This window comes from Pimephales promelas, chromosome 10 (genome assembly GCF_988280905.1).
Source record: "Pimephales promelas chromosome 10, fPimPro1.hap1.1, whole genome shotgun sequence".
NCBI lineage: Eukaryota > Metazoa > Chordata > Actinopteri > Cypriniformes > Leuciscidae > Pimephales > Pimephales promelas.
This window is the reverse complement of record NC_142778.1, coordinates 3544498-3562877: the sequence shown is the minus strand read 5'-3', so window position 1 is coordinate 3562877 and position 18380 is coordinate 3544498. Positions and strand designations below refer to the sequence as shown.

The 18380-nt window shown below is 37.8% G+C and overlaps 2 protein-coding genes across 3 annotated transcripts in view; both read right to left on the bottom strand.

Moving 5' to 3' along the window:
- Window positions 1-706, bottom strand: part of sphkap (SPHK1 interactor, AKAP domain containing) — a 137436-nt gene extending 136730 nt beyond the window's left edge. The window contains exons 1-2 of one of the 2 annotated variants that reach the window (XM_089135284.1): window positions 553-706; window positions 86-178 (exon numbers count right to left, since the gene is read on the bottom strand). The gene's annotated coding sequence lies outside the window, so the exon portion shown is untranslated. The remainder of the gene's footprint in view (window positions 1-85; window positions 179-552) is intronic. The other variant, XM_089135286.1, reaches the window with a different exon arrangement.
- Window positions 707-10947: 10241 nt separating this feature from the next.
- The window catches only part of pid1 (phosphotyrosine interaction domain containing 1), a 31491-nt gene continuing 24058 nt past the window's right edge, over window positions 10948-18380 (bottom strand). Inside the window, exon 3 of the mRNA XM_039647357.2 lies at window positions 10948-15421. Within this exon, the coding sequence (XP_039503291.1) occupies window positions 14933-15421 (489 nt within the window). The 3' untranslated portion in view covers window positions 10948-14932. The remainder of the gene's footprint in view (window positions 15422-18380) is intronic.

The window sequence follows — 18380 nt, the reverse complement described above, 5'->3', positions numbered from 1 at the left end:
TTGAGAGAGAGCCAGACATATAAACACACAAACACACACAAACATTGTTAATCAGCTTTAGGAAAGTAAAGAAATTAAATTGTACCTGAGTGTTCCAGCGTTTCTGTTCTTGATCACTGTTGAGTTAGACGACACTCAGCGAACTCCAAAAGTAGGATATATGATCATGATTCAAAATCTACAAAATGAAGATGAAATATGTCAATGCATGTCTAGGTCACTAATCAAATAAGCCTAAATGTGACCCTGATCATGAACTCTTTTTTAAATAAATAGCTAATAATAGCCTACAAAAGCACAAGATGCTTTTTTGCGAGGTGTGGTAGGCCCACCAAACAAACAAACAAACACAAATGGACATTATTAAGTAAGTGAAATTATGCCATATATTGACTATAAATCTACAGCCTGTCCTATCCTATTTTGATAATGATGGCTTTTATCATTGTTCAATCAAAATGCAGAACACATGCATATTTAGACGACACATGCATATTTAGACGACTACTATAATAGCCTACAGTAATCATATTAGATAAAGGCCTAACTTACCTTGTAACAGAATTTGTACAGACATCAGGAGTGTTTTCTATTAAAAAAATAATAATAATAAAAATTCATCCAGCACTTTTTTTGTTCTCCGTATCGCATTATTGTGTGTTTACAAAGTGAGAGAAACTGCTACAAACAATCACCATGTGAGCTGTTTGAATGATTCAGATTGAATCACGATTCGCGATTCATTGAAAATCGCGATTCAATCATTGAAAACTGATTCAGGCTGTTTTTGTAACCCATAAAATTCAAATTCATTAAAAAAAGAAAGAAAAAAGTGATTCATTCACCAACCGGAAATCGATTTGCTAGGCTAGTTCTTCTGATTCTTAGCATTCAGTTTTGTCCGTCAGGTTTGCCTTATCAGATAGCCTATAATGTATTTACACGGGATTGATCTGTTATCGTTTAACTTTTGTTGATATTTTGAATTGTTTTTCGTTAGCTGACTCGTGCTCAAAATCTACAAAATGTCTGTTTACAAAGTGAGAGAAACTGCCACGTAAACGAATCACCGTGAGCTGTTTGAATGATTCAGATTGAATCGCGATTCATTGAAAATCGCGATTCAATCATTGAAAACTCATTCAGGCTGTTTTTGTAACCCATAAAATTCAAATTGATAAAAAAAAAAAGAAAGAAAGAAAAAAAGTGATTAATTCACCAACCGGAAATCGATTTGCTAGGCTTATTCTGATTTTAAACAGTCAGCATTCTGTTTTGTCCGTCAGGTTTGCCTTCATATCTACCACATGTAGGCTAATATTTACACGGGATATTATCGTTTAACTTTTGTTGATATGTTTTGAATTGTTTTGTGTTAGCTGACTAAGTGCTGCTGTCATTAAAACAAAGGGGGCAAAAAGACATGAATTCATCTTCATTCATCAACTGAACTTTTCTCTCAAATGTTTATGCAAATAATAGGCTACAATACAAAAACTATATATATATATATATATATATATATATATATATATATATGCTATGCCTAAATATATTAGATTTACAGAAAGCTTAGCTCTCTAAGGCTATGAGTCATGCAGGACTGACCCTTTGCTGTTTTTCAAAATTGTATAACCATTGAAGAAGGTTGATTGAATGTATAGGATTTGTTGCTTAAATCCTAACAAATACCTGAAAATCAGAGAGAGAGAAAGAGAGAATCCCAGTTTCGATTTAGATAGCTCTGGCCTCACCTCTCCTCACACCACATCCGGTGGGAATTAAAATGACGTCCGTGGGCACTGAAGCGAATGTAAGATTTCAGGGGGAAAAAAAACTTTCCTTTTACCACAATGCCTTTTGAATTTTGTTATCGAAAACAATGTTGAGGACGCTCCTGAAAGAATGGAGAGACGGCAGGTGCTCCTCAAAGAATTTTAATGAGTTTGTCTCTTTGCTGTTGTGTTTGTCAGAATGAGACTGAAGCCCTGGTGATGGAGAGAAACTCAGATGCTCAGTGGAGCTTTGAGAATCAATAATCTGAAGGGACAGAGGAAGTGTAGTACACCGTCCGCCAGTATGTGCTTTCATCCACTCTCAGAGGAAAAGGTTACGGATGTCATCTGTAGGTGTGTGTCTGTGTGTGCATGATTCAGCAGATGTGTTTTCTGTCTCAGTGGGCTGTGAAGAGCAGAGTCTGCTCTGTTAATCTCCGTCAAAGACACATTTACTTTGGGTTCCTCTATCTGCAACTACACTTCCACTGCGTGTGTGTTTGTCTGAGCTTGTTTTCTTTGTGCATTATGTGTAGGCAAGCATATTGTCCAGATAAGGTTAGTGACTGAACAAACCCAAAGTATTGAACTTGGTGCATAAAACGCCTCACAGTTTGTGTTACAGATGTGAATGATATCTCTAATCGTGCGGCTTGTTGATGAGAGGAGTGTTTTACTTTTATAAGCAAGTTGACATTAAAATGGGTGGGGGAAAAAATCACATGAGGAAGAACATCTTAGCAATCACACAATGTCCAGATATTCTTGTGTTATGCGCAACAGAACAGCAGTTTTTACACAGGATGATATGTAAAATGTGTTCATCATAAAGCGACCAAGTCTCTTCGGAAAATTGTTGACTAAACTGCTCTGCTTCAAAGTGGTAGTTCCGTATAGTCTGTCAATGGAGGGACAGTCACAGAAATCTCTCAGATTTCATTAAAAATATCTTAATTTGTGGTCCTAAAATGAACAAAAGTCTTTTTTTGAACTATCCCTTTAAAACTCGAGTACTGTATGTTGTATTCCATACTAACAATGAGACACCAGGCTACTTCCACTATAAAAGGCGCAGATGAGCATATGTCCAAATACGTAATATTTATAAAACAGTGACGAATAACAGAGTAAGATGACTTACTGTACAGATGGACACTTATTGTCCATGGCAGAAAACAGTAACAGTGCCAGCCACTGTTTGGATTGGAAATAACTGGGTTTCTCAGAGCCTTCGAGGCTCAATGTCCTACAGAGTTTAGCTTCAACCCTATCAAACCCAACTGAACAAAGGTCTTCAAGATTACCAGAACGTTAGAAAGATGGGTTTGATCAGCTACAGAGCAGCAAGATTAAGATTGCGATCTCGATTCAAGTGCACACATGATCTTATTCCTCACTCTTAGAATAAAAGGTTCTATATAGAACCTTAAAAGGTTCTATCAGCGCTACGTATTTGGAACCCCCGTTCTATACACTCTTCAAAAAAAGGGTTCCTCTGGGTTCTATATAGAACCCTGGGGTTCCATACTTGGCCAATAGAACCTTTTACCAAAAAAATGGTTCTATATAGAACCATTTTGGAGTTCTATATATGAAGCGGGGGATGGAACCATTTCTTCTAAGAGTGCTTAATGGCAACGATTCACCTACAAAACCACAGCGCAACATTCAAATAGAAACAGCTTCACTAACAGTCTTTTCACCAACATTAATGTATTTTAATAAGTCAAATAAGCATAGATTGTTTTCAAAGACATATGAAAGTATATTTTGAAAAACAACCTTACATTTTTGTATTTTTTATTTTTCATTATTTCTTATTTTTTATTCTAAACTGTTTTAATTATTCTGATTTCTTTTGATTATTTTAATTTCTTCTATGTAAAACACTTTGAATTGCCATTGTGTATGAAATGTGCTATATAAATAAACTTGCCTTGCCTTGCCTATTTCTTTAAAAAAAAAGTTGGGTTATTGTTTTAAATAGCAACAGCTTTCACGATAGATTTCATAATGCCAAAGCTCCTCTCGTTTGCAATCGGGGCGTGCAGTATTTCACTGTAAAGTGATTTATTAAACTATTAATAATTATCGATGTCCAGAGGTCGGATGCAAAAGCACACAGTGGGAGCAAAAAGGAAGTTGGTGAGTTTCTAAATGCAGAGAGCCAGATCATTAAACACACTTTGAAAGATTATGCTTTCATGCCTGCAGAACTTCAGCAAGACTGTGACATTTATAAGACGTTAAAGACAGAAAGTAAGTATGCTTTGTAAATTAATTAAACAGGGGTTTCAAAACTTCTAAAAACTTTTGCAGAAAATACTAATATATAAAATCTAATCATCTTTTGACATTTCGTCTACATCCAACGCACATGGTACCCTTTAGCGTCAATATAAGACGCATTAAGGCGCCTCCTAGTGGTCTAAACGTAACGCTACCCCAGACCTGAACCTACCCATGAACAAAGCTCTGTGCATGTTATATTGACGCTAAAGGGTGCCACGTGCGTTAGATTTAGACGTCAAAAGCGTCACTATATGACGCCCTCGGATGAGAACGAGTTAAGTACAATATACAAATACATCGAATAAATACTTACATGTAGTTTCTAAATCCATCATATATCATATCATAATGAATTTTAAGTTCCTAGGTGGATTATTATATTTTTTTTGTCTGTGGAGAATCATATCATTTTATTTGGCTCCACAATCTGTATTTGTCTTAGAGGTGACTTCAAGAATATCAGTGCTGTCTGTGATTTTGGCCCCGAGTAATGAACGAGCTCACACATTTATCACAAATATCTTCGGAAACATACATTACATCTATGCACTGCCCACCCATGCCATCTCGACACGACTAAAACACATCAGATCTGAAGATGGCCTTCGCAGTAATAAATCATGAATCCACGGGTGTACACATTACAATGGGGAAAAAAACAGTAGAAACCTGAAGTGTCTTTTGGTTTCACATCAGAAGGTCTGGAGGAGAAAACTTAAAATGGCAGAAACATTTTTAAAAACAAAAAACAATGAAGGTTCGAGCCTTGTCAATGTACTTATTACAGCGCAACACTGTTATTTTAAATGTGCGCATGCTTGTATCTCTCTTTCACACACACATTGTTTCATTGTGTTTTCCAACAGTGTGTCTGCCTCTCTCTCCTCCAGCACACATTTGCTTGAATTAAATCAGCACATCATCATACCCACAGACCCCAGCACCTTACATATGTATTACCTGCCCCATCTGAATCAAGGATAAATCCCAGCATGTCCTTGCAACACCGTTTTGAATGTCAAATTCTGATTTCAAATGAATTCATACATTTATGTTGCTAAGAAAATAGACAAGTGTGCTTGACAGACTTCTCATAAATATAAATGGGGTTGGAATAACAAAAATGTCTTCAGTGCTCACTTCACCTTGTAATGCAATGCTAATAAATGCAAAAAAAAAAAAAAAGGTGGGATCTTTTGCGAGCACACCTGGATAACCTTACACTCCGATCACACTTACTGTACAAGCGTACCGTGTTTATGAAGCCAACATGGCTTTGGAGAATGTTAAGATACACAATCTTTTGGTTTAACTGCAAATGACTTTTAGACAAGTCATCTGTTCCTCATATAGACCTAGGCCGTTGGTCTGATCTTCACCAAATTTTGCACATCTTGCATGTATAAAGTACAAATTTCTCTAAATTTTGTACATATAGAGAAAAATGCGGTAGTTTCATTTTAATTTCCGATGCTTGGTGAACTAAAAACATATATTAAATATATTGAATGTTTATGTGTTTTTTTGCTTGTTGCTATATGGGACCCTCTCAAAACAAGATGTTACTGGAACATCTAGTTTTATTAAGTTACTCTTGTTTTGATATTCGTTTTGTTCTGTTGGATATCTGTGATCCTTGTTTAGTTTCTGTGTTAAAGGTGTGTCTCAGAGGTGACTCACAAGACCATAGATGTATGTAATTACCATAATTACTTCACGATCATTAAAAAACGGCTGTTCTATGGAGGGTTTTCACGACCGGAAGTCGGCCATTTTGGAGGCATTGAACATAAACAATGCCACTGAACTGAACGGACTCGCACATTTGGCTGATTATTTCTGCTGAAAAATGGTCGAGCTTTGGTCAGACCGTTTAATAAGAAAATACTTTATAAAGACAGTTCACTTCGTGTATACAGACAGGAGCCATCTTGGAAAACAGTCTCGACAAGTCGAACCACAAACGCCATTCAGAAGTTCGGGGAACTTCATACAGTTCAGCTCACTTGGCACGTCATTCGTGGTTTGACTTGTCGAGACTGTTTTCCAAGATGGCTCCTGCCTGTATACACAAAGTGAACCGTCTTTATAAAGTATCTTCTTCTTAAACGTCTGTAAACTTACAAAGTTCTCAATGCTTCATTTTGAATGTATGGAGCCTCATTATGTTACATTGTTAATGTGGGGCTATTTTGAGCCTTGTTAGTGGTATAAACTATTTCTTTTTACTTAGTAAATGCCCCCATATCCCAGCGTATACGCTAAACAGTTTTTAGAGATAAAACTCTTTACATTCGATTATCATGAAAACAAATCTCAGAGAACGGTCGACTAGGTACCAATGTGTTATTAGACCAAAGGTTCATTTTGCGCTGGAGTTCTCCTGTCTCAATCGCAAAATCCTTTCCCACATCCATAGTTGCTAACTAAGTTAGCAACTTTGTTGGTTGCAATGCAATATCCCATTGCCAAACAACAGGTTACCAACTATGGTTTTGGGAAACGCACCCCAGTTCGATCCGTAAAAAGTCCTGTATTTGGACTGAATCCGTTGCATGGATTAATGATGCTTGAACTTTACAATCAAAAAATAAAATTAAAAAAAAACTTGTGCGTAGCAAAGCATGCTAATTTATCTATTCGGACCTCATTAATCAGAGGTTCCATTAAAGCCTTTGCCTGATGTCCTACATTAAAATCCTTTGATAAAGTTACGCCATTGCATTAACCACAATGCAGCTCTGTCTGTGATGTGTTTCTGTGGGGATTAACGTGAATCAGATGCAGACCTTCATTCCTGTGATAACGCCACCTCACACTGGTCACAGACCAGCAATGGGCACATTAACTCTGACTCTGAGGTTGTGATAAAAGGTCCCGCTGCTGAGCTTGATAGTACAGATAGGAGACCCAACAGTGTTCATAGAGAAGAAGAAGAGAGAAGTGGGGAGACAGGATTCCCTTGATGCTTTTAAATCAGACATCAGCATTCCATCTTTGCTGCTTTGTAAAAGGTCAATTACTGATGGGAGATATGCCGAGATGCCGGACCGACGGTCTCTCCGGCCTCAGCGGAGATGTCTGTCTCTGATTTGGAGCTTGTTTTAGCTTTGTGCAACACTCAGGTTCTTATACACAGAAATGTTTTTAAAAAGAAAGGATTCACAAAATGGTTTGTGTGTGCTGGTTATTTTTACTCAAACCAGTTTAATCGGTGTAGTTAGATTCCCGGTGAATGACTCTTACGATCTGGCTCTTATAAATGAATCAAAAATACACAGCTCAACCACATTTCCCAATCAAATGGTAATACTTGATAATTGAATACGTGTGTGCATAAGACTAAATGACACCTTCATAATGTGATGCACATTCGTGACTCTCCTGTTCGAACTCGTTCATCAAAATGAATGAATCTTTTTCCGAGTCAATTCGTTCGTTGAATGAACCAAATGACTAGGAAAAAGGTTCGTTCACTTTGATGAATGAGTTCGAACAGGAGAGTCACGAACGCTCATCACAGAACAGAGCAAGGCGAGCATTTGAGCTTATAAAACTTAAACTTTGTTATTTATTTATTAAATGAGCGATCGTTTCGCTTGATAAGACCCTTATTCGTCGTCTGGAATCGTTTAAATTGTTTTAGTGTTGGACCTTGAACCGTTTGGTTCCCATCCAGAAAAATCCTGGAACGTTTTCATCAAAAACCTTAATTTCTTTTCGACTGAAGAAAGAAAGACATGGACATCTTGGATGACATGGGGGTGAGTAAATTATCAGCAAAAGTTTTTTCAAAAGTGGACTACTCCTTTAAGAGCCGCTTCTATTTAGTGAATCAAAAACACACATCAAAAACACACACACATTGCGTCGCTTCACTCACTGTCATCAGAGAATTGGCACTGGCTGGTTACTTCCGGGTTCTGGACTGACTGCAGTAACACGTGCGGGGCCGCTCGTGGTCGAGTGCAGAATGAATGGGAGTCAATGGGGTTTCACCCCCAGAAATCCACTTTTCTCAGGATGTAATTTTTTGTCAAGTAATTTGAAAGTTGCATTCAAAAGGGAGGGCTAAGATAATACACTCAGCTGAAAATTGCATTTTTAAGTTGACGTCACACAATAGAGTGCCGAAGTGATGACGTCACTTTGTAGGACAACTCGGAAGCTAGCGGCGCATGGGTTCCCTCGGTCGAAAAGCTATGCATTTTCCCCATAGACTTTTGGAAAATCGCAAAAAATAAGATCTGTGTTTAATAAAGGGTTGTGACCCTTACACGTTTTGTCTATCAAGATAATCTTTACAAGTTAATCCAAAATGTATACATTTTGAAGCCTATATAAAGATTTTAAAAAACACAATCAGACACAATAAAGTTTTTTTTAAAAACACAAGCAGGTTATAACTGTGTGTTCTATGTCATAGATCAAAACGTGAAAATATTTAGAGGCTTTGTTCACCACAGACCTTATTTCAGGCGATTTAGCAAAAACCCGTTCAAAAATCCCATAGGCTTTAGAGCGATGGAACCGTAGTGCTAAAATGCTAACTCACTTCCGTGTTTTGGCCTACAGAGTGATGTCGTAACTTCGGCACTCTATAGCAGAATGCTAGCGTGTTCCGGCCAACAATGGCCTAACCTGTAAGAAATCAAAAGGACATAAGTATTCGTTCATTCGACTTTTGGCCTAAAATCTATATTGAACAATAAAATCTATGTTAATTTAACAACAAGCAGGTGAAAGAGACACTTTTAGCCGTTTAGCCCCATAGACTCCCATTCATTCTGCTCTCACCCGTGATCACCTCCAGTGGAATTCAAATGGAACTGCAACCAGGATGATACACAACGGGGCTAATAGGAAGTGCCAAGGCTCTCCGTTAGACGGGCTCTGCTGTCATTCACGTCATTCACAGATCCTCTCCCGTGGCCTCATGGGACAGTAAAGTGTCCAGGACGCACGCCATGGAATCTCGCTGAAAGTAGGAAGTCAAAAAATTTCAGGAACTTCAAGTCACTTCTAGCAAGTCAGAAGATTTAAAATTTTAAAGGGCAAGTAGCACACATGTAACAGGCTGGATTGGAGTTTGATATAATTTAATGGTTTTACACATCTCAAAATATTAATCACACTAATTAGTATTTTATGTCAAAGGCAATAAGTACTAAATGTATATACAAATACTTAATATTGCTGATTTAAACATAAACGTGATTGGGGACTTTGTCCAGTGCTTCAAAGCGTTTTAATTATTCTACTAATCATTATGAATTTGTGTTTACTGGGGTAAATCTATGCATGGAAAACCATGTGGCGTGAAAGTTGATTAACATTTTATGTAAAATATCACAGGGACATAAAATCCACCAAACGGTAGGAATGCCCCATGCGTCATACTGCTACTTTTCTATCCTCCATTTCCTATACATACACAGTGCAGAACAGCAGTGCCCTCTAGAGGTACAAGATGAAGAAACATAGTGGCATAATATAACACATGCATCTTCAAAGTAGGTGGCACTATTATGCAAGTGGTGTTCACTGCAGAACCAAAGGACATCCAGCTCCTCCTCCCTGGAGTCATGGGTTGAGCTTGAGCTAGTCCAGCTCCACCTCTGTGGATGTAATGGGTGGAGGGATAGGGTTAGGGTGTGCTTAGACCCTCCAGCTCCACCCATTATGCCCAAAATAACATCCAGAGAGGGGAAGCTGGACTCATGCCTCTGCAGTGTGCAGCCTCTCCTGTTGTGCCAGTTTCTGTTGGACTCTGACGCCACCTAGTGACTGAGGACAGTAGAGCAACTGTAGCAGCTGATCTCTCGACAGTTTTCAGTGGGGAAAGAGACTTATTCCAGCTCCTGGTGTGAATTAAAGGGATAGTTCACTTTGAAATGAATTTTTAGTATGGTTTAGCTTACCTCAAGGGCATCCAAGATGTAGGTGTCTTTGTTTCCACAGTAGTTTCAATTTTGATATTTTTAGGTCAAACCGTTCTTGTTTGTCAGTCATATAATGGAGGTCTATGGTCACCACCTCAAAGAGCATGCAGAGAGAAGTCCAAATTAAACATGATTTAATGACTCGTAAATGTAAGATTACAATATAAAAAGTATTTATACTGTTTTTACCTCTTGTAACCACAGCCATGTCCAAGTGATCTGAGGGCGCGGGCGCTTCGGTCTGTGCAAGTGCCCGGAAGTGATCTCTCGCGCGGTTGCTGTATGTCGTCTGCTGATGTATCGAAATTGTCTTCCATTGCGATTTCCTGTATATCTAAATGTTTAGATCATCACAGTGAAAGATAACACTTCTGAAATCTCTGTGTAAATAATGAGTGACGTACACGCACGAGAGATCACTTCCGGCGCTTGCGCAGACCGAAGCGCCCTCAGATCACTTGGACGTGGCTGTGGTTACAAGAGGTCAAAACGATATAAATACTGTTCGTTTTCTCACACAAACCGCTCGTTTCGTGTCTCAGGCCATCAATGTGTACTTACATTTACGAGTCATTAAATCATGTTTAATTTGGACTTCTCTGTGCATGCTCTTTGAGGTGGTGACCATGGACCTCCATTATATGAATGATAGACAAGAAATCAAAATTGAAAATACTGTGGAAACAAAGACACCTACATCTTGGATGCCCTTGAGGTAAGCTAAAACATATCAAAAATTAATTTCTAAGTGAACTATCCCTTTAATTCACATAAGTATATTACACGTTTTAATTACAACATTTTGTATGTGCACTAAACTAGTGGATAATGCTGGTTTCTCCCCACAATGTAAGCAAAACGAACACATACACACCCCCACAAGCAGACTCTATGACGCATATTAATAAAAGGTAAATAATAATAAGACAAAACACAACTTAGCTTGGTAAATTGTTTATATATACTGTATCTTTTTTATCTTTGCAAATACAGCATACAAAAAAACCAAAAAACACATATGGTAACATTTCAAAACATTAAAGCGAGTCTGAGCCATTAAGACATGAAGTGAGAATGTTCATCTACAATTATACAAATTAAAAACAACAACAGCAACAATAACGAGACACTCATCCTCACCCTCCCGACATTTCATCACTCACGCTATAGGCTGCCCTCCGCTCCCGATCCAAATTCACAGTTGGCCGTAATACTGATTCTTTTAATGGTGCTTGTCACTTTATTCAAAAATATTAACACTTAATGTAGTATTTAAAAGGAAAAAAATGGATACATTTGTATTTACATAAGCTTATCGAATGAGTTTCAAATACATTTTTTATATATATTTCTTTATATTTATAAATGCTTACTTCTCAAGGTTCAACTCCAGCTCCAACTCAAATCCAGACGCACTCCAACAGAATCCCAATTAGAATCGGAATTCAAATAGTCTGTTTATTCATTTGCTCGTTGCTCCACAATCCATCATCCCCGTAACCGGGTTTTCACAGGCAAGTGGAAGCGTGTGTGTGAGCACGCATGCGTTACATTTTGAGCCAAAACAACACGCGTGTCTTGACTCTCTGAACCAGAGGGGGTCGGACTCAGCTCCTGTTGGGCCACAGTTTACCTCCAACACACATCCCTGGTGTGTTTCATTGGGAAACATTCACGTGGGACTTCAATAAGCCATATATAAAAGATTTTAAAATAAATATGATGGGGTTAAAAGATTAATTTGGAAGCAAAGGTTTACAGATCACATCATTAGATTAATACACAGCTTAAAGGAGTAGTACTCTCCTCAAAATGAACAAATATTTTTCTGAGACGTTTGGTTCATTCAATGAACGAAACGAATGAATTGACTCAAAAAAAAGATTTGTTCATTTTGATGAACGAGTTCGAACAGGAGAGTCACGAACGCGCATCACAGAACAGAGCAAGGCGACCATTTGTGCTTAAAAAACTTACAATTTGTTTTTTTTCGTTTTAATGAGCGATCGTTTCGCTTGATAATAACCTTATTTATCGTCTGGAATCGTTTAAAGCCCTTTGAACAGTTTGCAGTTTGCACTGAAACTGTCTTTTGGACCTTGAACCGTTTGGTTCCCATTGAAGTCCATTATATGGAGAAAAATCCTGGAATGTTTTCATCAAAAACCTTAATTTCTTTTTGACTGAAGAAAGTAAATCATCAGCTAACGTTTTTTTTTAAAAGTGAACTACTCCTTTAAATCCAAAGCAGACATTTTGCTCGGTCTTGTTTGGGTTAAGGAAATGGAATAAAATATATTACATGCCCATCCTCTCGGGATACCTGGAATGAGTGTTACCCCAAGTACCCCAAGCACATCGTTATATCATTTTTGTTGAGAGCTTCCAATGTTTCTCTATGGCGCTGAAACCTAAAGATGGCCGAGTTACGGTACTCAACTGCCATTGGCTCATCTGCGTTCGAGGGGAGGGGCTTCCCGAAAGGTCACTAAGGTTGAAGGTAAACCCTGCAGAGCTGTGGCCCTCAAGGAACGGAGTTTGACACCCCTGCATACAGCTCCCAAATTACCTGCAAATACAAATGTATATTTAAAAAAAAAAAATCTAAAATAATAATCAAACAAGGCTTTTAGTACCAGAACATATATAGCGTTTGTAGCACAAGAGACATCATACATTCAGCATGGGGTAAGAGACAGGCACTCTATGGACAGCTATGCTTTTGGGGTCCTCCCTCTCCCAGCTCAAACATCCACAAAACTCTCTCCAAACCCATCGGAAAGATGTCCCGAAACCCTGTGTGCAAACAGAGGACCGATACCAAGAGTTTCTGTTCATGATCGAAACAATGTGATGTGTAAATAATGTGTGGCCACATTAGCATTTGCTTTGAAAAGGGGTCCATTGTTAATAGCAGCGAGATGTTTGAAGCGCCGCTCACACAGAATTCATCTTCATGGGGAATCTTTTCGCCCTCACACGAAACTCCCTATCACAGATTCCCACTAGATTTAGTAAAGGCCTGTTCACACCAAAGACGACAACTATAACGTCCCAAAAAATAATAAAAAAAAAGCCACACCACAGCTATAATGATACCAGCACTGAGAAACGATATCACTTCCAGAACGATTCTTTCCAGCTAATGAGCGATAAAAACATTCACAGCCAATCAGAATCCATCCTGCTTTACAGAGCTCGCGCATTTAAAGCGGCAGACACGTTTACACGACACCGTTCTCAACTAAAAATCTTGGGTTTTGCCCATTTGTTTACACGACATCGACCTTTTGTGTTTTCAAAGTGCAAGTTTTTGAAAACGGTCTTCGCGTAAACAGCAAAAACGCCAATCTCTGAAAACGATGACACCATGTGTAAATAACATCTTAAATCACATTCGCATAACGTGTTCAGTCTATATAGGGTTTCATTGCCATCTAATGGCCTGGCATTCGTTTTCGCGGATCCGTGTGAATGGGGATCGTTTTGACAATGTGTGTGCGCGGAAAAAGTTCTCCGTTTAAAGGAGTAGTTCACTTTTGCTGATAATTTACTCACCCCCATGTCATCCAGGATGTCCACGTCGTTCTTTCTTAAGTCGAAAAGAAATTAAGGTTTTTGATGAAAACATTCCAGGATTTTTCTCTAAATAATGGACTTCAATGGGAACCAAACGGTTCAAGGTCCAAATGATAGTTTCAGTGCAGAGTCAAAGGGCTTTAAATGATACCAAACTCAAAACGAACAAATCTTTTTTCAACTAATTTAGTTTATTCAACAAACAAAATGACTCAAAAAAAGATTCGTTCATTTTGATGAACGAGTTCGAACAGGAGAGTCACGAACACGCATCACAGAACCGAGCAAGGCAAGCATTTGTGCTTATAAAACATAACTTTTTTATTTAATTTTTTAAATGACTGATCGTTTCGCTTGATAAGACCCTTATTCATCGTCTGGTGTCGTTTAAAGCCCTCTGAAGCTGCACTGAAACTCTCATTTGGACCTTGAACCGTTTGGACCCCATTGAAGTCCATTATATGGAGAAAATCCTAGAATGTTTTCATCTGGAGACTGAAGAAAGAAAGACATGGACATCTTAGATGACATGAGTAAATTATCAGCAAAAGTTTTTTTTAAAGTGTCGTGTAAACGTACCCTTAGTATGCTATTGTGCGCTGGTGTATACACACGATCATAGTTATCGTTCTTGGTGAGAATGCGCCTTGAATGCGACCGCACCCATAGACCTCCATGAGTCAATATACCGAAGCACCTGGAACGTCTCATTTAACACACGCGCTCGTATTTTCTGTTGGAGAACACAAACACACTAAACTACACCGGAGAGACGAGCACACTTGGCTTCTAGAAGCTTTTTATAGCAGAGAACCTGTCCCATAGTTATTCAAAGGCTCATGAGCTGCAGACAGACAAACCCTACATCACACATACAATGACTTTTGGTATCTTAAAAAACTAAATCGACGCGTGGTCCCTATATATTTACTATGGCCCGATAAAGGTAAAGGAATGCCCTTGGCTGGCTGCCTGCCATAAATATCAAAATTATACAATTTTACTCTCGACTTAGCAGAGGAAACGCATCTCTGCGTTATCTAAAAAATGACATAAAAGATTTGCGCACACACATCTGGAATTCCCAGGTCCCCAAACGAAAGTTGAACAGGCCCAAGGTTTCGATCGGCTCAATCAAACCCGGCCGCTTTCGAGTGGGAGTGTGACCGTCTTCAGATGCTTTTGTAAAACGGGCAGCCGAAATGGAAAACGCCAGATTTTTTTTCTTTTTGTTGAGGTTTTGTTTTGTTATATTTCGGAATATTCTATTATGGCACAAAGACATAAAGAGCGCATTCACACTTGCGCCCCCGTTCCCTCCCCCCTCGACCCCTCGACCCCCTCTCAGCCGTCGTCGGGTGTGCTCAACTCCTCGGGGAACTCGTCGGACGAGCCGCTCTTGTGGATGCGTCCGTCGCTCCGCATGCTGTGGAAGGTTTTCTTAAAGGCTTCCATCATGGAGTGGGCCAGTTTTTTAGCCTCTAGTTTGTTCTCGCACTCCACGGCGTGGCAGTCCATCTGGAACGTCAGATCGTCGTTGATTTGCCGGTAGATCCACGCGAACACGTTGGGGCTAGTGTCGTGATCCGCCGTGCAGTACGCGATGCGGGCCACCTGGAAGGTGTCCATGGCGACCGTGGCCTCTCCTCGCCCGTCCTGGTGATGCAGTCGTACCTGGAAGGGACGGATTTCCAGGATGGCGCTGCTGGAGGTGATGGAGTCGTCGTGAGTGACGGACGTCCGCTTCGTGTCGCATAATCCCATCACAGCCGACTCTGTGCAGCCCGACAGGAAATGAGTGCCGGAAATCGTCACTTTGCCAAGGTAGGTCACCTGGTGAAAGCAGAAAAAGTCAAAAGAGGAATTGTGTACGGTCTGCAAATGCGCATAAGGACAACGCAAGACTGCTTATTTGTTTGAATAAAGAGGTGGAAGTAACGAATTACTACTGTAATTTGTTTTTTCGTGTACGAGTATATTTTTAAGTCTGTAATTTGTCTTGTACTTGAGTACAAATAAAGTTAAGAAATGTACTTCATTACTTTAAAAATAATGAGTGCCTACCTGCACAATTTGAATTCAACAAGTATTCAAATCTTTGACCAGCATTTGGGTATCCAATGGAAATAACTGATCGTGGGCGGGCCAATAAAAACCCTTGTATTTGGACCGGGAAAAAAAGCCCGGTTTCTGGAGAGCTGTTCGTCCTCGCACGTCCTTCAGTGTGTATTTTAGTGTTATCAAAGAACTTTGACGTAACTTTACATGGAGATTCGAGATGCTGAATTCATTGAAAAGAAATACCGGATGACGAGTGGCCCATGGCCGCACCTCGAGGAGTTGTTCTTATACATATATCTTATACTTTTGGAAATCTTTATTGTCCAGTCAGATTTAAAAAAAAAAAAATGTAATGTAAAAAAATTCAAAAACAAAACAAAACTGCTTATAGATAAAATAACCCAACAAGCTTATTTATGTTGCATTATAATTCATTAATAATAATATTCATATTAGACCATCACATGCTAAAAAGTAATTAGTACTTGAGTAGTTTTTGAGAGGGGTACTTATTTGTACTTTTACTTTACATTTTTAACACCAGTACTTTTAATTGTAATTGAGTATTATTTTAGCAACTACTTGTACTTGAGTACAAATTTTCAGTACTGTTTCCACCTCTGCTGAAAACAATGTACATTTTGGCTTTATTATTACTTTATTATATGTTCATATTTTTTGCTCTCCTGAGAATCCGTTTACTGTCTGTTTGTATTTCTTTTTTTACTAGTATTTCATTTCTCATTTCGGTAACAATTTATAACTGCACGCTATTAACAATTTGTTAAGCAGGAGTAAACAGTTAATTCATCATAAATGTTATTTAAATAGAGTAAAGTAGTAGTAGAGTAAAGTAGTAGAGTAAAAAGAGTAAAACTCTTAAACAACTGATTTATAAAAAAAATATGCAATTCTTCATTTAGAAATGATTAATTGATCATTAATAAAGGATGAAAATGGAATTATTAAACAAATTAGAGATATGCTTTTAAATCGAGAAGAAAGCATTTATCAATGTCTATTAATGCTTTAAGAATGATGAATTAACTGTTTACTCATGATTAACAAATGATTATTAGCGTGTAGTTATTATAAAGTGTTACCAATATGGAAAATATTTGCAACACTTAAATGTGGAAAGTGGACATTTCATGTCCATAAAAAAATAAATACACACTACTTTTTAAACTTTTTTTTTAAAAATAATTTATGCTCACTAAAGCTGCATTTATTTAAGTAGATGTACATTAAAAACAGTAATATTGTGAAATATTATTACAATTTATAAAAACATTTTCTATTTGAATATAAAATAAATGTATTGTGATCAAAGCTGTGTTCTTAAATTAAAGCTTTGATTGAAAAAGGTGTACTAAAATTCCAAAAACGTATGAAACCAACAAGAATACAAAAAGTACATTTCCACGGATTTGGCTTTTCAGAGATTCACATTGGTATTAGTCATTGGCCCAGAGCTGTTGAAGAAAGTAAAATGAAAAAATGAGTAGTTGAGAATACCTGTTGTGTGTTTGAATGTGTGTTCAAGAGTTTGGGAAGAAAATGTGAAACTCCAGAAGAAAAAACAACAACTTTGTCTGGCTGTGTTTTCCTCTTCCAGACGTTCTGTTTAGTCTGAAACCACAAGGTCTAATTCTGGCCAGCACCTCTCCTTCCCATTGCTTTAACCTTCTTTAGAGAATGCAATTAAACACAATATTGCTCAACAGACTGAACAAACCTTGAAGACAAGCAACGGGACAAACATCTGTGCTGTAGCGGGTTGGAGAGTTTCATTCCAGACCCGACTGAAGAATGCAAAGTCATTCCTCTTATGAACACGACTCTAATATAGTCCGTCTCTCTCCAGATGCGTTTGCTTTTTCTTAATCTCATTTTCTCTCTCTTGTGTCTGAAACAGAGAGAGGAGGCCTTGCTGCGAGCCGGGAGAGGAAATGCCAGTAATATCTCTTCTCTTCTGAAAACGATTTACATCAGAGAGAGAGGATGAGTGTTCTCTTCTGGATGAAGTGTTGGAAAACATTAGACTTGAAAGAAGACCCTCACTACACTATGACTAACAGATGAGGCAGCGAGAGTGTGTGTGTGTGTGTTTCCCAATACCTGATGGATAACATTATTATCCTAAATGAACACTATTACCACAACTGTGCAAATACCATTGGTTAAAAAAATAAAAGTACTAGGGGCGTCAAACGATTAATCGCGATTAATCGAATCCAAAATAAAAGTTTTAGTTTACATAATATATGTGGGTGCAGTCTATAATTATTTTATATATATATATAAATACACACACATACTTGTATATATTTAAGAAATATTTTCATGTATATAGATTTATATTTAATTTATATTACATATAAATATTTTATATATATAAATATTTTTTTTCTTAAATATTCAAATAAGTATTTTTATATATACAAAATAATTATACACAGTGCACCCACATATATTACGTAAACACAAACTTTTATTTTGGATGCGATGAATCGTGATTAATCGTTTGACAACCCTAAAAAGTACACTATTGTTCAAAAGTTTGGGGTCATTAAGATTTTTCTCTCTCTATCAATGCTCTTATTCAGCTAGGACGCATTCAATTGATCAAAAGTGAGAGACATTTATAATGTTACAAATATTTCTATTTCAAATAAATGCTGTTTTCTTTTTTACTTTCTATTTGTCAAATAATCCTAGAAAAAATATG